The 24,005-nt window shown below is 41.7% G+C and overlaps 1 protein-coding gene across 3 annotated transcripts in view; it reads right to left on the reverse strand.

Moving 5' to 3' along the window:
- The window catches only part of SLC22A15 (solute carrier family 22 member 15), a 45,683-nt gene extending 22,952 nt beyond the window's left edge, over positions 1 to 22,731 (reverse strand). For 2 of the 3 annotated variants that reach the window (XM_061638765.1, XM_061638755.1), the window contains exons 1-8: positions 22,419 to 22,731; positions 19,884 to 20,096; positions 16,510 to 16,642; positions 15,058 to 15,222; positions 13,098 to 13,227; positions 9,839 to 10,054; positions 1,643 to 1,783; positions 1,069 to 1,154 (exon numbers count right to left, since the gene is read on the reverse strand). In XM_061638765.1, coding sequence (XP_061494749.1) covers positions 1,069 to 1,154; positions 1,643 to 1,783; positions 9,839 to 10,054; positions 13,098 to 13,227; positions 15,058 to 15,222; positions 16,510 to 16,642; positions 19,884 to 20,096; positions 22,419 to 22,505 — 1,171 coding nt within the window. In that variant the 5' untranslated portion in view covers positions 22,506 to 22,731. The remainder of the gene's footprint in view (positions 1 to 1,068; positions 1,155 to 1,642; positions 1,784 to 9,838; positions 10,055 to 13,097; positions 13,228 to 15,057; positions 15,223 to 16,509; positions 16,643 to 19,883; positions 20,097 to 22,418) is intronic. The other variant, XM_061638774.1, reaches the window with a different exon arrangement.
- Between the last annotated feature and the right edge of the window lie 1,274 nt (positions 22,732 to 24,005).

The following is a 24,005-nucleotide window of genomic DNA, read 5'->3' on the forward strand; positions in this document are numbered from 1 at the left end:
AAGCTGCCAGGGATGTCCTTGCCTCTGACCACAATTTTTTAGCATGTTCTCAGTTGCTTCTCCTATTTAATAAGGGAAAGGAACCAGAACAGAACAAAGACAGAAAAAATGGAGCAGTGTAAGTACTTAAAACATTAACATATATGGCTTACATACATATAAATATTGCTATCCAGGTCAAATTAGTTTTTATTATTTACAAATGTGGACTCACTTATGTAAAAAAAATGTGTTTGGCTTAATTAAGGGGTGGGGAACCTCTGATCCACAGACCAAACTTGGCCCGTCAGGTTTCTCAAATTTTCTCCAAACCGTGACCACATGCCCCACACCCAACATCATATGTAACATCAGTTGGGGGGCAGGTAGAGATGCGGCTGCAGAAGGCAGGAGTGAGCTCCGTGTGCATATGCTGATTACAACATCACAATGTCAGTGACTGACACATGAATGTCCCTGCCCACCTCTCAAAGTTGGCCCATGAGGGTGGGGAAGATATAGATCTGGCCCACTAAACCAAAAATGTTCTCCACTCTTGGCTTAATTGATGCCCTAGGCCAGCCTCTAATGGAAAAAATACTGCTGGGAATATTCTGCAACAGGGAAGAAAAAGAGAAAGTTCAGTCAAAAGACAAAAGCAGCCTGAAAGTGTTTAGTTCTAATCTGCTACACTTTTCTGTTATCTTTTTCTGAAGCTTAACATCTAACAGAAGGTCATTATGGACCATGCAGTCCCAAAGATATATATGTTTATTAAACTTAATTAACCGCTCACTGAAATGTAGAGAAAAACGAGTGTGATGTTTCTATTGAAAAGCAGGATTGAAATTGGAGATCCATACACAGAAGATAAAGTCTTCTGCTTTGTGCTCAAAAGGAATTAGCTGGGTTACATTTTAAACTACTTCCCAAACTCGTAAGATCAATCAGTAGAGGTTCCAACTGCCAGAGACAAAACTCTCCAATGTATTTGAAGATTGCTCCGTTTGTTTAGTTTTTAGAAATCCTTAGCTGGAAGATGTTGGTGTCCTGCAGACTTCTCCATGATTAGAATAATAACACTTTTACCTTTCTTTTCTGGAAGAAACATGACAACAAGAGAGGCCAGTCCCCCTAGAAAGAGAAATGCTGCAAGCGTCCGTTTACGGCCAAACCTGATGAATCAGAAGAGCGATAAAAATACAAGGTGAGAAGAAAACAAGCTCTCTTTGCATCCAGGGCTTCAGCACAGAAAGCCTATTACTCTAATCACATGGAATCTTCCTGCTTTTTTGTCTTTTTAATCTTCCTGCTTTTTGAACAGAAGTTTGACAAACAAAAATTGACTTTCTTATATATTACGTTCCCACGTGTTTTGGTTTCATTTTTGTGCCTGAAAGGGTGTGTTCAGCTCCTAATTGTACCTGTTTATTCACCTTTCCTTAAGGATCAATTATAGTCAAATAAAGAAATACAAGCATCTCCCACACTGAAGAGACATATAATATATAACATATAACATTACTTCCCCCAAAATAATGGAATTGGGCTCAGTAGTATCCACACCAATGAAACAATCCTTTGATAAGGATTACCAGACAAGAGGGCTAATTACATTAATAAAGTCTAACTAGCATTTAACACTCACCAGCATTTCACTCACCATTTTTGGTTAATCAAGTAGATACAGAGAGGGTATGCTGGAATCTCAATCAGCCCAGAAAGAGCCAGGTTAGCATAGACGCTGCCACCCAGGTCACCCACATTTAGAGTAAGACCATAATAAACCAAGCTGCATACAAACCTATATGGGATAATAAGAAGAGATGTAAAATGCAAAGTTGATTCTTCTAGTTTTCTGACTATAGAGTAACCATAACCTTAATCCCAGACAACGGTGTTATGCTTGAGGCATGAAAGTCATTGACTGGGGCTTCTTCACCACTATATCAGCATAATGAATGCATGGCTTGCGGGCAATACACTTCGGTATAAGGTATTTTCAGGAAGAGGCTTTTTTGGATATTAGGTATACTGATTCAGCACATAGAGACCTTTGAGTGATCCCTGTTAGTATAAATGACAGGTGAACAATAGCAGACCAGTGCAGCTGGAAGTCCAAGACAGCGCACAAGACACCCACGTTCCCTGGCCACTCTTTTCTTTGGTGTTCTACAGTTGTCTTCCTTGGGAGAAGCTGCTTCCTGGACAAGCCCCCTAATCCAACCTTCCCATCTATGTCACTGGACCTCAGTCATACTTCTTCCATTAAACAAAGAAAAATGGTTCTCCTTCTATCAAAATACCATGAACAACATCTGCACATGTATGGTGCTGCGCATGTTAGAGGTTCTCCACATCTTTAACACAGAGACATTCAAGCACAGTCTTGTAAGGTTTATATTAAGCTGTTGAGTTGAAGGAGAAAATGTGCCCACAAAATTATTTTTACTCTGCCATTATGTAATTATATGCCAATATAATCCCACCGGGCCAGACCTTCAAGATATTCAGACATGTCTGTTTCTTATAGAAACATAGGTATAGATTCCCAAATGAATTCTGCACCCTTTTTGAAGAGTTTGGGGCTATAACCACCATATATTTTGCCCCAGAAATTTGACTCACTAGTAGTGTCCATTGTCAAGCAAAATGAGAATCTGATCACACTAAATTTTGATTATATGATAAACGATATAATGCATAATGTTTTTATTTATCGTTTGCATACCTTGTGGATCTATTCCAGTCATTTTAAACCATCCTCAACCCAAATAACTGCAGAAGTTATAATAACCCCAAATGAAAAAAAAATCGGTACTTTAGATCTCTCCTGATAAACTCCACAGAAAATCTTGACAAAAGCTTTTAGACCCAAGTCTGTGGTGTTATAGTAGTAGTAGCAGTTTATTTGCATAGCTATAAGCCGTCGCAACATAGATAAAACATCAACTCACATCATTAAAACCAGCAGTATACATAGATGTCTGCAATAAACAAAGTATCAAAAAACGCTACACTAACCCACTAACCAGGTAATGGATTATGTATGTATTATTGCCCCTTGGCGAGCTCCAATTCAGCTACATGTTTGGCCCGGAGTTTTTGTGCCGCTAAGGCGAAATGGGCAACCCTATATGTGACCACAAAGTCATTATCAGATAAAAGGAAGGGAATGAGGTGTGTTTTTTGGGAGGTTCCCTGATGTGTTAACAATTCACTTAAAAATTTGGTCCTAGGATGCAAATATAAGGGGCATTCCAGCAAATAATGGGGCACGTCTTCCACCACAGATGATCCACAGATACACAACCGTTGCTCCCAGGGTATCTGGTGGTAACATCCGAGCAGAACTGCGCTCGGCATCGTCTGAAATCTGAGTGCCATGAAAGCTTGTCTCAGATGGACTGATATGGGATATGTCAAATATCTCGCCCGTGTGTGGTCGTGTTTAAATACACCAAACCACCTGGAAAATTTTGTATTAGTAATTGCTAGTCTGTCCATCCATGAACAGTGCCCGTAGATTGCTTCCCGCAGCTTGATTCTATTAAATGGGATTACAGCCTGGTCTGAAATGTGATACTGCTGATGGACATTTGTAAGTCTAGAAGCCCAGATCTTGTCAGCAGAAGCTACATCATAACAAGCTTTCACAACTATCTTGGATGGTGACTTTGTTATGGTTCCCCAGAATGTAAGTAGGGTACAGTGGACCCGAGCCCTGACTGGGGGTAGACCAACCTCGGCGCGAAGAAGCACCGCAGGGGTGCCAATGGGGAGTCGCAAAAGCTTTTCCAGAAAGTTGTTTTGAATAGTTTCAAGGTTAGCGAGATAGGAGTCCTCCCAACCCCAGATTGCTGCCCCATATAATATCTGGGTGAAAACTTTACTTTGGAAAACTTTCAGTGCCGGGGCAACAAGATTGCCACCCGCTGTCCTATAAAATCTGAGGATGGCTCCAATGCACCTCAGTGCAACAATTTTAATATGAGCAAAATGCTTTTTCCAGGAGAGGGTATCCTGAAAATAAATACCCAGATATTTAAATGAACGGCTCTGGTCAATTGGATGTCCTCCAATGGACCACTTGAAATTGCGATGCTTTTCCCCGAAAACCATTACCTTAGTTTTGGAATAATTTATCTGGAGTTTTTCTTTTATACAGTAGGTGTTTAAACTCGCCAATAGTCTCCTTAGGCCCTTACGTGTAATGGATAATAGGATCATGTTGTCCACATAAAGCAGCATCGACACTTTCCTACTCCCCAAGGAAGGAGGAAAAAATTCCAGGCCAGCTAGTTCTGAAACAATATCATTTAGGTAAAGGTTAAAGAGAAGCGGGGCTAAAAGGCAGCCTTGCTTTACCCCCTTATTAGCCCGTATAGGATCAGTTAGGGAACCAGAATTACCTACTGTTATTCTTGCACTGGTGTTGGAGTACAACTCCTTAATAAGGAACAAAAGTCGCTTATCAATATTGGTGGCAGCAAGTTTGGTCCATAACGCTGATCTATCTATGGAATCAAAAGCGGCCGCCAGATCCACAAAAGCGGCATACAGATGTTTCGTGGGCCCCTAGCATGCTCTGTTTTGCTACATAATAAAGTGTGAAGCAGTGGTCGATGGTGCTTTGTCCTTTTCGAAATCCAGCCTGTTCGGGGCAGATGACTTGATTGGCTGCCTCCCACTCTTCTATTTTAAGCAATAGATGTTTGCTGTAGAGTCTGTAAAGATGTTTGCTGTAAAGGCTAATTGGCCGGTAGTTATGAGGATCACATCTCTCACCTTTCTTATATATAGATACAACAATACTCTACTTCCAACCATCAGGGAATATGCCAGTGGTGTTAAGTTGGGTGAACAGTCTGGCCAAAATAGGGGCCCACCACTCAGAGAAGTCTTTAAAAAGTTCGGGTGGTAGCATATCCTCCCCCAGTGCTTTACCCGCCCTCAGAGTGGCAATAAGTGAGCCAATTTGGGATTCCGTAACTGGAGGCCATTTTGGGAAGTCAAGCTCCTCTAGAGAGAGGCTAGACTCATTATAGGCAACCGGGTCCGTGTAGAGGTTAGTAAAGTGTTCAAACCAGACAGAGGCGGGTATTTGGCTAGATATTAATTGTCTGGGTGTACGCAGCCCTTTGGCCACCAGATCCCAGAACTGGCGGTCATTTCCACCTTCCGCCGCTTGTCCCAGTTGCTGCCATTGCGATCTTGCATACAAGTCCTTTTTCCGTTTTATCATTGACTTGTAAGCAGATCGAAGGGACACCAAGTGGCCGTGGCAGTATTTTTCCGGATTTCTAATTGCCATCCGTGCATAATTCGCCATCTGTCTCTTGGCACGCTTACAATCATAATCGAACCATCTGTTACCCGCTAGCCAAGAGGCCGTAAATTTTTTTTTTGAGTCAGCATGGGTCGAAACTGAAAGATAATAGATTGGTAAGACTTCAGAATATTAGTTTCCAAGTCTAAAAATTCTTCCCTAAGGTAGAGAAGAGCATTGCTGTCGAGGAGTTGTGTGATGGATGAGTGCAAAGCAATTGACCAACATACTCTCCGTTCAGCTACCTGAACACCCTCCAAAGTTAGTAAGGGAGGAGGGGGGATGATTTGAAACGCTCTCAACAGAAACAGGAGGGGGAAGTGATCACTTTCTGTCCTATTCACCACTTCTAATTTACACACATCAGGGTACAAGGCGTTGGATACAAAAGCATAGTCAATCACACTGGCACCCCTGGTGGTCAAATACGTGGAAGCTCCTCTAGTCAGATCTACGGGGGAGCCATGCATACATTCCAAATGATGGAGCAGTAAGAGATCTGCTAGCTTTTCACCTTGCTTGCTGGACACCTGGTCCTGTGTGACCCTCTCAAACACGGGGACTGAAGGACAGGGGCCGTGGTTCGAAATAGGACCCACCACGCATCCAATACCTCCCAACCTGGCATTAAAGTCACCACACAATATTAGCCTAGCGTGGGGATACTGGTATTCCAGCTGGGTCAAACATTCCGAGAGTTGATCCCAAATACATCCCGAAGTGACCTTCCTAGCTATCACAGGGGGAAAATACACGTTTAAAACAATAAGAGAACCAGTGCAATTCCCAGTTAGTCTCAGCCCCTGGATATATTGAGGGCAGTTCGTGTTCAGAACTTGTATCTCTGCTGGCAGATCTACTGAAATGAGGATACTGAGGCCTTGTGTTTGACCGCTGGGGTGGAAAAGACTTGAAAACCGCTAAGGTAGAGGAAGCTGTCTTGTGTTGCCCATGTTTCTTGGAGGCACAGAATCTTATACTCTTTAAGAAATGGGCTCAGATCCGCCTCTCTGTGTTTGTTGAACCAGCCCATGATATTCCAAGAGAGGATCGAAAATTGTCAGTCTGGGCAGATTACATCAGTTTCATTATATAAACTAGAACAGCCGTTTCCTAGGAGTGGGCGTAATGTAGGTGGGCCTCTACCGATCCGGTCGGCATCAGTTGTCTGGAGGTTCGGTATACTGGGTATATTTATCTCTGCTGAGACCGTTTGTAAAATAGGAGGTGCTCTATTGGAACAGTAAGAGTTCTCAGTGTCACCTAATTCGGCCTCTTCCAGATACCTCATTTTTAGCCAAGAATGAGGGGAAATGTTGGTGGCCCTAGTTGTCTTTGCACTGACCAGTGGCACCGATGATGATGGGAGTACAGCACGGAGGCTCAGTGAGTCGTCACATTCCCGTAATTGGCCACGAGTTGTGATTGGTGTTTCTTCCTCCTCCTCTTCTTCGGCAGGTCTACACGGGGATGAAAGAGTCATGTTGACTGCCTGAGCATGAATATTAACAAGGTGTGAATTTAGCTGATTAAGTCTTTTTAAAATTTTGGTCCGGTCTCCAACAGGAAGAGAGGCAAAAGAGTGTAGCAACATTTTTTCTTCTTCGTCCATGAGGTCATCAGACCCATCCACGGTGTAACTCCCATCTCGTGATTGTGGTTCCATCGTGCCCTTGTGGAAAAGCAACTCAGCAACTCCATTCCTGGAGTGCAATTCCAAAGGGTCCAGGTCGATCAGCAACCTTTGTTTCGTCTGGGGCTCACCCTGTGGGTATTTGTTTCGTGTCTGTAAGCATGATATCAGGGCCGTTGGTGGAGCCCTATTCTCAAAAAATCTTAGTGGAACTAAACCCGAGTTGGCCAGGGCCGTCCTCTTATGCCAAATTTGATTGGCACCTTTCCGCGAGGAGAAGGTAACTGCGGCACGGGACCTACGACTGTTGTGATATAGATACTCCACCTGTTCAGTATCATTGATGTTAAAAGGTGGTATAGGAAAACCCTTCAGTGATCCTGTATGTATACATTAAGGGACAGGTTTGATGTATATTATATACTTATAGCTGATCTGCGACAAATCGGAAGTCAACTATTTTATTTTTATTTTTTTTGTTGTATTGTTATGTTTTTTGACTTTGTTTTGTTTGTCTTTTGAAAAATTTGAATAAAAATTATTAAAAAAAAAAAAAAAAGGAAAACCCTTCAGGGTTTCCACCAGACGGCGTTTCCGAGCAATTGGTGATATGAAACCTCTGGGTTTAGGGTAATTTGCAAGCACGAGTTTACGTTGGTTTAATACCAGGTTCCATTGTGAAATAGTGGGAATTGTCATCTTGGTCTGGATTATATGCTCCCTCTGGAGTACGTCTTGCCATGGATCTTGAAAAGGTATATAGCGATCTGGCTCACAACCAGAAATTAGTTTTGGCGAAGCCAGAGGAGCTGGAAGCGGACAAGGATTAGTACAAAAGTTAGTACAATCTACCCGCTGTGAAGATATCCTTTCCCTGCTGGGCTGCTTCGAAGGAGAAGACCTTAATTTCTCTATATCTGATGCTGTTAGCCGGTCCAACAGGTCAAACAATCTCTTAAAGTTCATTTAACTGCCTCGTATCGATCTTAGATTTTTTTTATTTTTGCTCTTTTTTATATTAGTTACTGGCCTTTGTTTCCGGAAAAACCTACCCCTCCGACGGATAGCTTTTGTCCCGGGGGGAGGGGTTGCTGGTATGTAGTTTTGGATAACAGATGGGTCAGAAATCTGAGAGGATACCAAGGATTTTTGGTGTAATTCGACTAAGGTTGTTAGTAGTCGATTAGATTCATTTAGAAATGTTTATTCATGTTCCAGCTCTGTCGCTAACATAAATAGCCATTCTGTTAGCAGGAGGCCTGAGCCAGGGAGCTCTATTGGAGTATGTTGTTGGGATAGCTCCAAGGGAGTTCCAGGATTTTCCTCCATTCCAGGGTCCTTTTCTGGACAGAATCACGCCTACGCGGATCCTGAGGGTGTTACTCTTGCTCCCGAGGTAATTAACTGGATTGGATCATCAGCACTCATTGCCCAGACATCAGGTGAGTCCTTATGTTTGTCGGTTGGTAAAGGTATTTGGTTGCTTCCTGGAGAAGGTATCACACAATTTGTATTGTGGTTCTCAGCCAAAGCAATTTCAGTGGCCAGGTTCAAAGATGAAGATTCATCCACATTCACCTGGATAAATCCCTTGGAAGTAAAGGACCAATCAAGGGGGGTTGACACTTGGGTATTATCCATCTCTGGCTGCTTGTGAGATAGGGTGGGGGGAAAATGAGTTATTTTTAGCTGATCTTTTTGCTCCTTGCATTGCATAGATGTCATGTCTGTCATCTGATTAGGAAGGGGGGGTGAGGTCTGTTTCTTCCTCTTCCTTTTAACTTTCTGTAGAGGCAAACTTTCAAGTAAGGGTGGCGTTTCCAGGGCTTTTCTTGCTTTCCTTGTTAAAACCATTAAAGTATAGCAGCTTGACTCGGTCTAGCTGTGCTGTATCCTCTGGATAAATAGCTACCCTCCGACGACGTAAATAACTAAATATCCAGCCCGTATCCAGCAGCACAGCTCATAAATGAGGGTAAGCTGGAATGTCGATTCTTTAAAAATAAAGACGCTGGGCGAAGAGTCAAGGCCGTTGTCTGAGAGAGGCTTCTAATTGCCAAGTTAGACCACTCACTATCTTATATCTTCTATCCACTGGGAGATATTGTGTGTGGGGGGGGTGTCTCTTGCAGCTCCTTTACAGTAGTTTCAGCCTCCCAGTATTAATGCTAATAACGTGAAAGATAAAAGATTCGGCAGAGTCTACAGAGAGATGAAAAACTCACCCAGCGCCATTGAACGTCTCTGTGGTGTTATAAAAACAAGCTCCAGGTAATGGAACAAAAATGGAGCAATTATGCACCTATCCAGGATATTAAAGTTAAGCCAAGGTCAGCTTCTAAAAGTCAGTATACGAAAAGCCATTCCCCTCGTCTATTACTATTATCTGGAACACAAATTTAAGCACAGTATTCCCAATCTGAGGTCCTCTGGAGAGTCACAATGGGAAGAGCATGTTACTTCCAAGGGATGTACATCTGCTGCAGGAATACTAGTGTTATACAACTGTTATTTCTGCATAAATTATGATGAGCAACAATACCCTCTCAGATATGTGTTATTCGTGCATTATTTTCACACACAAGTGTTTGCTGTGAAAAACACTGGTGTAGCGAGTGTCTCCCAAAATAACTGTAATGTGTAGCACTGTCCTATTTTAGATTCTTAGATTAAAAGAAGGGAAATTACCAATCTTTTTAATCAAGTGACTTTAGGCTGTGAAAAAACATCAGAAGCTAAATAAACAAAACCAGGGTTTTTTTTATAAGGAGTCTCTAATAAATGAAGAGCAACAACAACAAAAATCTAACAACTGTCAAGGCATAAGGTGCTTATTCTGTGTTTCAACAATAATATATCAGCACTTTAAAATCAGATCAAAAAGAGAGCTTAGGTACCAAATGAACATCATGATCATAGTACGTCCCAAAAGGATCTTGTATCGGAACAGGTCCAGAATGCTACCAGCCTCCTTATAACTTCTGTCAGCAGGGAGTTTAAGCGAAAAGGTGCACTTTGGTTTACGGTTCCTCTTTGCAATGAGGTAGAGGGAATCTTCAGCTTCACTCAGCCGTCCTTGTGAATACAACCAACGAGGCGATTCAGGAATGAATCTAAAAAGAAAGAAAAAAGAACAGTCCATGGGTGGCATTAGGGTCAACATGACTTTTCTGGTACAATTCCTAAAATCAAAACATTTTATACTATAAAGAGACTTCACATATTTGCTGCTTTGCACAAGGATAAACAAGAACAATTGTGTAGGTACATAACACACACTTCTGTATTGCATGCAACCATTTTTTTGACAATATTAGAAAAATTCTGAATATGCAAAAACAAATTTAACACAACTTGAAAAAGTAGTGTGAAAGTAGTGAGAATATTGGACATTGACACACCACCTATATAGTTAAAAGTATGCAGATAGTGTCATTAACATAACAAAACTGATTGGTGAACATGTATTCCCACAATATTTTTATTTAGAAATTGTTGATCACAAATATCTAGCAACATCTATTCTCCAATGCTAAGATTCCTCTCTTCCCTTTTTTTCAAGTTTTTCTTTATTTCATAACCTTTTCCAAATATTTTATATTTGGAACTATATTTTATATTTAATTTATAAACTGAGACTGCTTTTAATTGTTTACATCTGCATGTAATTTAGGCTGAAACCCTCTGCATAGTGGGACTTAAGTGTGAGTAAACATATACAGAATTGCAATGTTTGTTCTAGAATCTTAAAATACGTAGGTTAGTCCTTGAAAATAATCTAGAACCACAGGAATTAAACACACTATTATTTGGGAAATACAGAGTCACTGAAACTTTAATTTGTCAAGCTACTCTGCACCCATAAATCTTAGAAGCATTTTTAAAAATGAAACTAAGATTTAACTTTCCAGCATGAGTCTGGATTGTACAGAAGGATCTTGGGAAAGGCCTTCATGTCATTTGCCTTTGGCAATCAGGCCGCTACTAATTTTTGGAGAATGTAGGTGCCTCTGGCCTTCTATGCATGGTGATCTCATAAACCAGAGCAAGCAACTTCAAATCTCCAGATCATTATGTGCCTGAAGTCTATTACAATCAGCCAAATGATGGACATTTCCTATGTAAAATAAAGCAAAACTAGCATGGGCAAATGCAAAACCTGGGACTTGCATTAGGACTCACAAAGTGTTCAAAGGTTATGCATTAATAGCTAATGCTCCAACACCCCTCCTGCCATCAGCGCATAACTCAAAGGCTAATGTGCATTACTTTTCTATCCAGACAGATTCTGGTTTCTCTGAATAAAGTTACCTCAGCCGTATTGATATTGTCACCAACTCTCTTGTCTTTCATTTTTCATTGTCTCTTGAAGTTTTCCAAGTTTTTAATTTGTACAAGAAATCATGGGGAACCTATGGCCTGTGGGCCAAATTTGGCCTGGCAGAGGTCTTAATTTGGCCTGTGAGGCCATTTTCCCCAAGTTATGTCCACCTGTCATCAGGTGTGGGGTAGCTTCAAGAAAAGACACCACTGCAAAGAAACAACTGGGAGCCTTAAAGTACACTCCCCATAGTTTCTTGCCAAGTAAAGTTTGTATTCCGTGCCTTTTAAATTTGACATCAAATGGAAGTCCCACTAGGATTGGCCTGCCCAACAGACAAAATCTCCCACGGAGGGTGGAGGAGCTCAGGATCCAGCCTGCAGCCTGAATATTTTTCCCCATCTGGTCCAAGAAGAGTTTGTTCAAGAAGAACTGGGAAAATACGCTTCAGCATTCTATGTTACGCCCATTGTCAAAAAATTCTAAACACTGTTAAACAGCTAGAGAGGATTTGGAGTGCAATTTTCTTTTTTCATCCCCCCACCCCCTCCAGTTTCCATTCAAATTTTAGGTCATTTTAAACCTTAAGCTCCGAGCAAAGATGAGGTGAACTTGCCTTCCTCTCTCACCACAAACCTACACTGTTGGTTATGTAAGCTAAGTCTCTAGTTTTAATTCATAGGACTTGTATGTGTTACAGTAAAATATAATGATAAATTTACATGTAACATTTTAAGAGTAGCCACGGCAGTTTGTTAAGCGCAGTTCCCCCCCCTGCCCCACCTCTCAGCTGAACTCTGGAAAAACAATGGTTCACCTTCTACAGGTAAAACCTGTGGTGGACACCCACTAGCTATCACTCACATGTTCCCCACTGCCTAAAAATCCAAAGCAGCTTGGCAACTGATTTTCAAACTTTGGTGGGTTTTTTGTTACGTTTATACAAACATTTATCCTTCAATTTACCAAAAATTCATGTGTCGTTAAAAAAAGACGTAGGCAACTTACCTATTGCACAAGAGGGAGGGCAAGACTGAAGGCTGATCAGCTTACTAATTGTGTGTGTGTTTGTGTATTACATACTGCAAAGCCAAGCCAGTGTATCCTATAGATGAAGAATCTGATACAAATGCTCTTCAAATCCTACGTCTGTCTTCATTTTAACTGCTGTTTGCTACGAGCCTACGTCTAAAGCAGTGGCCACAGATGACATTAAGGGAAAGAAATCTGAAGCCTGCAGCTTATGAAATCTGGGGACAAGTAGCAAAAACATGGATGATCAGATCTTTGCAGAATTTATCAGAACATAAATGAATGAGGACAAAGCAGGAAAAGAGCCACAAAATTGCTCTTAGAAATGGTGGGAAATTGGTAAGGCAGCAGCACCTCCAAGACAGATTTAGGGAGAATAGTGGATAAGACTAACAAGACAAAGGTGATGCAATGGCACAAGGCCAAGGTCAATTCCAGGCTGTGTCAACAGAAGCAGTGCTGGCACAATTCTGGATGTACTACTTCCGTTCTACTTAGCACTGCTAAAACTACATCTCGAATCTTGTGTTCAGTTCGGGGGGGGCGACTTCAAGTCAGGCACTAGAAAGGATTCAAAGAAGGGCCATTAAGATGAAAGAGTCTAGAAATCAAATCTTATGAGGAGAGGTTAAAGCGGCATCCAGGCCTAGAGAAACTAGGATCAGGGAAGGGAGAAATCAAACAATTTTAAAATACTTTTAAAAGAGTGCAAGAAAGAGGAATCACTACTCCTACTCAGTGACAAGTGATTTTCACACCTTTTCATGAATACCACCAGAACAATTTTAAGGTAGGTAACTTACAGAGACAGGAGGAAGACTACTGTTCCCTCCAGGTTAACCACAACTGCTAGCATTCTCCAGGAGCGAATGAGATATCCTAACAAAGCATACTGGGCAATTCCCACAGCAAAGAAGAGGCCACCAATTGATCCTAACATAAGGCAGACAGGGAAAAAAGTGTTATTGACCATTTAATGATGTTTGTTAAAATAAAAGACAGGCAAAGAAGGTTACCTGAACAAAGATGCCAAGACAAAGAACTTTAAAGATGGAAAAAGAAGATAAACCAGGCTACAACCTGGTCTTTTCTGTACTATACTTAATCACTGATACCATAAACCATTATGGGCAGTTGCTGATATTAAAAGACTGGTAACTATTTGTCATAAAATATACAGAAGACAGAAACACTAGGCGCAAATACATCTTCATGTCATGTTTCCCAAAAAGTTTTGATCATGCCAACTTTTCCTCAAGGGAAACTAAGAATTGGGGTGGTGCTACTAAGGACCTATTAAACCCATTGGTACAGTGATTATAATGCATCCTATTGAAATACTCAAGTAATCACAAAAGTGCAAGATACAAAAAATTAATAGGCATGCAGCCACCAGCTAGACAAAAATGTACACTAATGGACTTGGTAAAAGCATGCATCCTAGAAGATATCATAAAGCTGATATTTGATAAAAGGAAGCAAGAGAAAAATGTGGGGTTATGTGAGCCATTAAACTCATTAACTAATCTACATGTTTTCTCCAGGCTCCCAGTCATATTAGATAATCACAACTAGTATCTGTAGCCTCAACAAATCTTCAAGGCCAGACCCAAACAGAGTATGCTGCAACAGTGAAGTCTCAATGTTACAAAAGGCAGACAGATCATTATCAGGTTCAAAATGGAAGAGAAGGGTTGCAGTTCTCTCATCGTTTTTAGAAAACTATTCCGAGTCACTAATGTAACTCGAAAGTCTCAGCGACACGATTGGACTGGGCACTCCAAGGTTCAAAGCCCCAATAACAAAGGGAAGCGAAGCTCCTCAATAATTGGTTAAAGCTTCCATACTAGATCACACAGGTACAATCTCATTTCATGAAAACAAAGAACTGTAATTTCAAAACCAAACAGCTTAGTCTGCACATTCAGCATAAGTGGTATAAAAATATGTATATTAGACTCTGATTTTGCTTGACATCAGCAGAGCTAGACTGAACACTTCAGACAGTGTAACCATATAGATTAGGTACACTATCCTCATCCTACAAAACCTAATGCTTGTGCTAGTATTGTAATGCATAAGAATCAGAATGCTTAGCTTTTTAGATTTTTTAGATTTTGCAGAGTTTTGTGATTGGTCATATGCATACAAAGAATACAACCTTAGAACTACTTCACACATTACAGCTGGAAGGTACATCCCATGCATAACATACAAGCTCTTTATTATTATTTTTATCAGCAAATTTCACAAAGATGAAAAAGAACAACAAAGAAAAATGAAGGAAAGAAAAATATATAACTAATAAAAAACGCTCTGAGCTCACATTCAGGATACAATTAAGTTAATATAAGCCCTCTAGATGTCCAAATAGGTATCCTGACAATACTGATGTCTGTAAGAAATATGTTCAAATGTAGCCAAGGCAGTGGGTCCTCAGAACATTGTGTAATAGATGATAGATGTTTATCCTTCCAAGCTCAAAGTATAAGTCTTTTAATTACCATAAGGGCTCACAAAATCCATTTTGTTGTCCAGCTCATATTTACGACCCTGTATACAACCTGTGGGAAGCACAGCTCCCCACAGCATTTGCGCACATAGTAAACAATAAAAAAAACAAAGGGCTTGTCCTGGTGCATACAGATTACATGGGTGTGCCCATCAAGTTTATGTGCAAATCAGTTTTGTATTGAAGTTTGGATTTGCTACTAGATTTTGTTTTAAGCCTTTAATATAAAGATTAGTAATTAAAAGCTGTACCTGCCAAAGCCCAATAAGCAGTGCCCACACATTCATTCAGCAGGACAAAAGCCACTAATGACATCCCACCATTCATTACTCCCACCAAGAAGCGAGAGACTGCAAAGAACTCGTATGAAGGGGAGAATCCATTAGCAACAGCAAACACAACGTCAAGGGCAAAACCTGGAAGGCAAACAGAAAATTTTCCTTCAGAACAATTTTCAAGAAATACAACGATTTTTTCATTTAGCCATTCCTGACACAGTGCAATCTTTTAATGCAGCTCTGCAAGCTACTCAAAGAAGCGCATGTCGTACTCTGTAATGACAAATATAGCTGAACGTACCTGGCACAACAGTTCACTTTAAGTCTGGTTCATTTTGGGGAAAAGAAAAATCACATTTGACAATTGCTCGCACTCTTTTGAAATCGGTGACTCCTAATCAAGCCCCATATCTTTATCAGCTTCCAATTGGATGGTGAACAGGGTATATAATTATCCCATTTTAATCACCAGCTGCTATCAGGCTTTCCTAGTGGCCATTTCAGGGCAATTATTTATACTAGGTTTGCCAGGGCTTTAAGAACCAGCAGCAACAGCCAAAACATCTGAGCCAGGATAAGGATTGCTGCCATCTTGTCCCCACAGCCTTTTCGGCTGCATTGGGCTGCTAGGGAGAGAAAGATCCATCAGCTCATGCCACACTGAGCATCTGAAGCCTAGGCAAAGGTAAACCCTTCCTCCTGTAACTGTCATCGGTTGTCAGGTTTTCCTGGTGGTTGGGATGAATGCTATACCAAAAAAGAAGTGGTAATCATGTTTACCTGAGTGTTCAGTTAGATAGATATCAAACTCCATGTTATTGTGTCAATTTCTTAACAAATATATATCCAGAATATTTGAGTAACAGGAATTTAGCTGTTTTATTTGCTTCAGAGGTTAGAATTATAGAGCTGTAAGGCATTGCCCACCAACTCAGCAATCTCTCTATGCAATATAGATCACACTAAACCACAAAAGAAACTGCAGAAAAACTTGCAGAGTAAGATGATAATGTTGAAGTAAGAAGCACACATTAACAGAAGAGGAAAACAGCACATAACATAACACCATATGGTCACTAGCCAATTTGATACAAGGAAGAATTCCCCTAATCCCAAATGGAGCAATTGGACCCCAATTAAAAAACGTTCATGGATTCTTTTCACAAGACATTAAACTCCATTTCAGCATCCATCCCCACTCTTACGACAGTCCCCAATGCCCCAGAAGGTGACAAAACCCCACAAAATGTGAGATAAGAAAACTATGATGCGATTTCCAATATTTGAAGTACAGGGCTTTTGAATACAGGGCTGGTGCACGGGGCTGTCTTCAGCCTTTTCTTTGGCCATCACAGACACTGAAGATGAAACTAAGCTGAGAAAAACAAGAGGTTTTTCCTTCAATTTTTTTCTGACACTACTTACCTACAAGGTAGACTTTCTTCCGTCCAAAACGATCCGAGAGTTGTCCAAAAGTAATCACTCCCACAAACACACCACTGAAGAAAAATGAACTGGCAGCACTGATCTTGTATGATGAGTTGCCAATTAAAAACCACTAGGGGGAGAAAAAGCAGAGTTAGGCAGAATCCAACAGAACAGCTTTTTAAAAAAAGAGAATTATGTTTAACGTGGTGTAGATAATGCATCCAACAACTAATACCAGACAAAAGGTTATTTATATTTTCCCAGTGCAAAAGTAAAGGTATTTTAATTTCTCTCCTTAGTGATTTCCATCTGTAGACACATTTGCACCTCTATACATATACAGAAAAGAACATAGACAAGTGTTAGAACACCAAATGCCTTCAAGCATCCACTTTCATATACAGAAAATCAATTTAGCAACTAAAAAGGCAAGTTTACCTTCACAGAATTATGAAAAATTGTATTAAAACTACAAAATTATGTGAGCTAATAACGCAAACGTAATCTATTAACTACAAAATTCTCTTCAGTAACCTAAGTAGTAATGGCTTATTTGCAATAATGCCATCCACAACTAAATTAAGTATTTTAGTCCAGCAGAACATAGGAAAGAGAAATGGGTCCTGGAAGGCAGAGAATTGGGGAATGGAATCCCTGAAGAGCTGGTAGGTAAATTAAGGGTTTGGTGGCATCATGACTGCTTGGTCACATGGCACCAAACACTGGAATCTACATGGAAAATGAAGAAGGTTAGATGGGCACCTGTCATCAAAATAATATTATGACTGCAGAAAAATCCTCAGAAACATAGGGGGGAAAGTCATCCTAATGCTTGTGAAGTATTGTAGTATTTTCCTCCAGGCCTTAAACGAAAACAGAAAAGAAAGCATGCAGATTCATAAGTTGCCCAAAAGATAGCTATATGCAGAGAGAGCATAGAAGGCACCTAAACCTTTTCAACAAATGTGAGAGGTAGTAAAAAAACAGGGCTAGTCATGCTGCACTCTCCAAAGGACATTACAAGGTGGGGCACTAGTGGGGCATCTTCAATGGAGGTGTGAGAAGAGACTATGACCTGGTTTACGCATAACACTAAGCTAAAATATGCCTTAGTATTTATTTATTTGATTTATTATTTGATTTAGATCCCACCCTTCCTCCCAGTTGGAGCCCAGGGTATGAACGAGCAAATGTGAGGGTTCTAAGACAAAAGGGCACAGGCACTTTGCTCCTCCTCCACTCCTCCTGCTGCCATCCTAATAAGACCTAAGTTATGGCTTAGTGTTACATCCAAACCTGGGACCATGGTTTATCTCAGCGATTCCCAACGTGGGCGGTAGCGCCCCCCTGGGGGGCGTTATAGCCTTTCAGGGGGGCGTTGGCGTGACTACAGACTTTAGGGGGGCGTTTGGGTTCATTAGGGGGGCGCTGACGTTTGGCGGTCTGATGCGACAGTTGAAGCATTTAAGTTTAATTTTATTTAATACACAAATCATTAATTTTTAAACTGTTTTGTCCCCAGTTAGAATGTATTTAATAGTCTCAATTCATGGAAATAACACTATAAATAGTGTGTGCTCTTTGGTAAAGAAATTCTGAATAGTGGCCAGTGTCTTATCAAGGAATGGGGATATTAGCCATGCCCTGGCACTGGTAATGTCCCAATGCTGTCTTGAGGGATGTTGGAGCCAATCATGAGAGAGTGTTTGATAAGCTGGGTGTATTGGTGGAGGGCGCATTCTTCCAACGGATGAGTGCCGTGTGCAAACGGGTGACGCAGACAGTCAGTTATTCGCTGGTTTTCTTCAGGAATGGGACACACTCGCTACCCGTTGTTTGTGCGATGTTTAAATGAACTTGTCTAACGAAACAATGCCAGTAAACTGAATGAGTTTGTTAAGTAACACAGTGTAAGACTATTACTATCCAAGTATACTCCAGATATTGTGAAGTTAGCCAAAACTTATCAAGCTCAAGGATCACACTAGTATTTTATAATAAATCTAATTTTAGTTACTTTTCTATAACTATAACTATGTATGTATATTAATAAATCATACTAAGAATTCAATGTGTAATCCAAGTGCAATAAAAAGGCATGATAAAAACGATCAGTAATAATCACTGAAAATACCTTTTATGCATTACTCATATTTTAAGGGAAGAATAGGAAGCATTGGCATATACTTAATCTGAGGGGGGTGTTGGGCACAAAAAGATTTTGCAAAGGGGCGTTGGGTCGAAAAAGGTTGGTAACGCTGGTTTATCTCATTCCAGACAAACCACAAGCTATATGTAGCTAAGGTCTTCTATGGCTTACCATTTGTGGTTTGTCTGTAGCAAGATGAACTACAAACCTGGGGTCAGATATAACGCGGTAGACTTGGCAAGGAAAAAAGCCATGCTACATTCAGGTGACCACTGAAGCACAGTACCATTTATGAACCTAGTAAAAGGGTGAGCTTCTTCTTCCAGCACTTTGATGCAATCATAAACAGGCTACTTTCCTCTAGGCACACACACCACATTCTCAGAGGGGTAGTCATGTTAGCTTCTTGCAGCAAAAACAACAAAGACATTGTGGCACTTCAAAGACTAACATATTTATTATGGCATAAGCTTTTATGAACTTCACTCCACTTCATAAGATGCATGAATCAGATGCTTTTTTAGAAGAGCCCTGTAAGGCAACATCCACAGAACTGGACATGTTCATCTGAACCCAGACAGACAAAATTATTATTATTGGATCATAACAGTTATTTTTTAACAATCTAAAAGCTACATAATGGTAATGATTTAATTTGGACCAACTAAAATGTAACAAAATAGCACACAGACGTTTAGTTCTTCTTTAACGTGGACACTAAGCAAAATCGGTGTGGGGTGTGTGTGCAAGCTGGGTATGATATTGGAGTCCCAAAGGCTTCAGTCTGTAACAGTCTCAAGATGGGAGCACGGGAGGTTTATTTATTATATTTATATCCTACCTTTCCTCCAAAGAACTCACAGTGGTATACATGGGTTCCTCCTCTCATGTTAGATTAGGCCGAGAGACAGTGACTGTCACCCAGTGAGCTTCATGGCTGGGTGGGGATTTGAGCCCAGGTCCACAGACTTAATCGGTCTCTTCTAGGTGCAAAACAGATTTTAGGTTGCACCATGATGTCTGACCTCTTCCCTCCAATTCTGCTTAACATCCAGTCTGAAGAAGAGGTCCAGAGAAAAGCTTGCTTACTATTTTGGGACATCTTACTGTAGAATTTGGATTTTGTCCCCTAACGGATCACTACAGCTACCTACAATTTATAATCAATAATTTAGAAGGTTAAGTATATCCAAGTGTTCCACAAAAATCATTGTCTAATTACCTCAGAGGCTATTGATGTAAAGTTGCTGCTAAAGTGTATGTGTTTACGAACTTCACTCCCGTTGGCTGTCAGGAGCCACTTTCCAAAAGCTCTTTCTTCGCTAGTTGACTGGTTACTACGGCTTTTGTTAGCTGAGATCCCTTCAAGGTCCCACTGATAAGGAGGTGTTGCCCCCACTAGGGCAATGAGGACTGCTTCGCTGGCTACATAGAGCTGAAACAACAAGAAGTAAAATCAAGATCAATGCCAGAACCACCAACTACATTCAGACACTTACCTACCTACACATGGCTCAGAAATCTTTGCCTTTCAGATTAGGTTGTCAGTATTTCAGTTTTATCAAGTGAAACTCCTTGGATGCTTCAGAAATGTTTCTCCCTCTTGTCCATTTACAGCAGTCCTATGAATGCACCTTTTACAATCCCCTTGCTCCTCCCTTCGCAGAATAAGTCTATAAACCATAATTCCTGCTTCATCCAAACCAGAAAGTAAAGTTCCCAGCTTCAGAACAAGTCAGGGTTCTAAACTACCAGCAAACTATGGTGAAGAAAGTGTTAAGTGAACACATCCCAATTCTCCTCTGCAAACACACGTTTGCCAAGGTAATGTGCCACACGTTGCACCCAGTAAATATAGCTAGCAGAGATCTGAAATAGGGACTTTCTGACTCACAGCCACTATGCTACAGTAATATATATTTTGTGAACATTTAGACCATGCCACCTGAAGAACAAATAGCCCCATTTGTTTATAAGAACTCCTCAAATCTCGCAACCGACATATGAGCTAGTTCTTCAAGCTCTGTACAACTTCAGATTGGGTCTCGTATACTTCAAAGTTCCTACATACAAAATAGTTTTCTCAAAGAAAATAAACATGTCACAGGAAGGATTCTAACCTAGACTTCTCCTTGACCAGCTAATTTCTCATGTACAATGAATTTTCGTGGGTGGAGAAGAATTCTCCACTGAAGTGATACAAACCAGACACAGATTTACCAACTAAGTGAGAACTAAGGGTAGAAACACACTCACTGTTCTGCTGGTTCCAGTACATCTCCACCTTTCTCTTCTGAAAACGGGGGCACACAACGCTAATCAAACCCCAACCCTTTTAACTGTAAAATCGGGTGGGCAAGGCTGTTGCCAGAGGGCAGCCAGGTCGGGCCCTGGCCAAGAGCCCCTCCTTAGGGTGGGAGGGTAGTGTTCCTGTTCCGTGAACCGCAGCAGCATAACTTCCCAACCCTGCCACAGATTGCAGAGAGGGAGCTCCCAGGCACCCCCCCCATACAGACCACACGAGCTTCAATAAGCCCACATGCACTCCCCATCTATCTCTCCAATTCCTGTGAATGCTATACGTGCTGCTCGCAGATGCCTGCCATCAACCAAGATGGTGGCAGAAGCTTCCCTAAGGGACTGACACCCTTGCTGCTATTTTGGTTGATGGGAGGCATGGGCACGCAGCGTGCACGGCATTCACCTGAGGCAGCGGGAGAGGTAGGTGGGGCATGCAGGTGGGCACCGCAGGCCCAGGGCAGGCTGGTGCCCAAGGGCCCAGTCATGCCTGGCGCTGGCCCTGCTGGTGGGAGCAGCTTGAGTGATTTATTTTTTAAAAAAATGGCTTTAAAGAGATTTCGCAACTGATTGGCAGATCAACCCGTTCTCCCTCCAGGTGTGACTAATGGAAAAGCTTTGCTCTGGCAACTAGTGTGTTCACAGCCTAAGCCTCCTCAGTCATCAGTATCAAATCAGCCTGGGGAAATTCTAGATCAAGAGTAGAGTGGTTTCCAGAGGTCCATTACAGTCAAACCCAAAATTGTATTTGGCAGAATGATGCCCCTCAGAGACAATCTCTAGGATCAAGTTTAGAACTGGGAAGAGTGGTGAAGGGTTGCTGGTATGGCTATGTGTAGCTGAGTTGCTCTGGGTGACTCAGCTAAGCCAGCCTCCACCTCACTTTCCAGCTCCAGAGCTGGAACAGGGGACAGTGTCTTATTGGTTTGGCTGCTGGGCAGCACAGCTGCTCTGAGTGCCTTGGCTCAACAGCAATTTCCATCTTTCCAGCTGTGAAGGCTGGTAGAGGCTTCCTAGTTTGACTAGTGGGTTGCTAAAGGGACTCGGTGCAGCTCAGTCTACAACAGCCACGTCATCTTCAGCTTTCCTCCCAAGGATGGTGGTGGGAACCACTATATAAGTGGTGGAACAATCTGCACCCACTTCTGATTGGGGTTAAGGCTGGGGCGCCTCACCGATGTCACGGTAAACAAAAATGCAGATACCCGTGCACTTCTAATTATGCATTTGTGCTGTCATTTTCAATTTCGTGTAGGTGCTGGCTACGAACTACAGAAAAGACACAACAGGAACATTTCAGGAACAAAACGATTTCTCCTGCAGCTAAGTCGTGGCGTCCAACCACTTGGGGCTCCCCATCTCCCTGGCGACAGACTCCTCCCTCCTCATCATCAAAGGCCCTGAGCCGCCACCGGAAGAGAGATGAATGCCCTTGTCCCTCCCAGCGGCCCCTCCTCACCTGGAGCAGCGCGGCGAGCAAGATGCAAAGCCAGACCTGAAAAGGCCCCATCTGGCCAACCAGAGGGAAGGCCTCTTCCACCTCCATGACGGGATCGGGGGCCTTAACGGCGGCGACAGCCCTCCTCGTAGCGGAAAGCGCATCCCACTCGCCAGAACTCCGCTAACCACAGTAGACCTAAACAGCAGCCAGCGCGGCTAGCAGAAGAGCAGCGACTCAATGGACAGAAATGCGCATGCCCAAAAGGGAAGGGCACTAAGGGCTACGGTGGCACTACTTGGAGACGGGACTTCCTGGTTAATCTTGACGCCGCCGTGCCACACCCACTGCACCCCATTGGGAAAAACTGGAAAAAGCCGGGACTTCTGCGCAGCTGTGATTGGACAGCAGCGTGTCATTTCCCCACTTCTCTTGCCTCCAAAAGAGACATCAAAAACAGAACTTCTCGTTTTTTCTCACTCAAATCTTATTAGCGTAAAAAAAGGAAAACCAGTTTACAAGCCGATCTTCTCTTCAAACTGTGTTAAATGAAACTTCTAATTCGACCCGGAAGCCTGGCACTGCTTGTATCTCTAAAACTCTACTGGGCAATTAAGCCGATGCCGAATGAGCAGCACTGGCGAAACAAGGACAAATATAACCTGGAGGAGGGACAGATAAAAATCGCAGCGAACTTGTAGACCCGTATATGTGTGTGTGTGTGTGTGTTCAAGTCTTTACGACTTATGGCCAATCTATGAATCGGTGACCTCCAATAGCATCTGTTGTAAACCACCCTGTTCAGATCTTGTAAGTTCAGGTCTGTGGCTTCCTTTATGGAATCAATCCATCTCTTGTTTGGTCTTCCTCTTTTTCTACCCGCTTCTGTTTTCCCCAGCATTGTCTTTTATGGTGAATCATGTCTTCTCATAATGTGTCCAAAGTATAACCTCAGTGTCATCATTTTAGCTTCTAGTGATAGTTCTGGTTTACTTTGTTCTAACACCCAATTATTTGTCTTTTTTGCGGTTCATGGTATCTGCAAGACTCCTCCAGCATCACATTTCAAATGAGTTGATTTTTCTCTTATCCACTTTTTTTCACTGTCCAGCTTTCACATCCATACATAGAGATTGGGAATACCATGGTCTGAATGATCCTGACTTTAGTGTTCAGTGATACATCTTTGCATTTGAGGACCTTCTCTAGTTCACTCATAGCTACCCTCCCAGTCCTAGCCTTCTTCTGATTTCTTGACTATTGTCTCTATTTTGGTTAATGATTCTGACAAGGTATTGATAATCCTTCACAACCGGCTTTATATTGTGTGAAATTGTATGGATTTTGTTTGTTTTATCATATAACTTTTTTATATATTCTGGAGGCTTAGTGCCACAAGAATTGAGCTATTCATTGAATGAATGAACGATTAAATACATTGTCATTTTTATTCATATACGGACATACGCAGACCGGCAACAGATACTTCAGGCAAAATATTAGTATATTTGGGGGTTTTATGTATGTAATCGTTTCTCCGGTAAAAGGGGTCGAGGTCCACTCAGCCTTCCCTCCATCCGTGGTCGGTAAAATGAGTACCTGGCATAT

Source organism: Rhineura floridana, chromosome 1 (assembly GCF_030035675.1).
Source record: "Rhineura floridana isolate rRhiFlo1 chromosome 1, rRhiFlo1.hap2, whole genome shotgun sequence".
Classification (NCBI taxonomy): domain Eukaryota; kingdom Metazoa; phylum Chordata; class Lepidosauria; order Squamata; family Rhineuridae; genus Rhineura; species Rhineura floridana.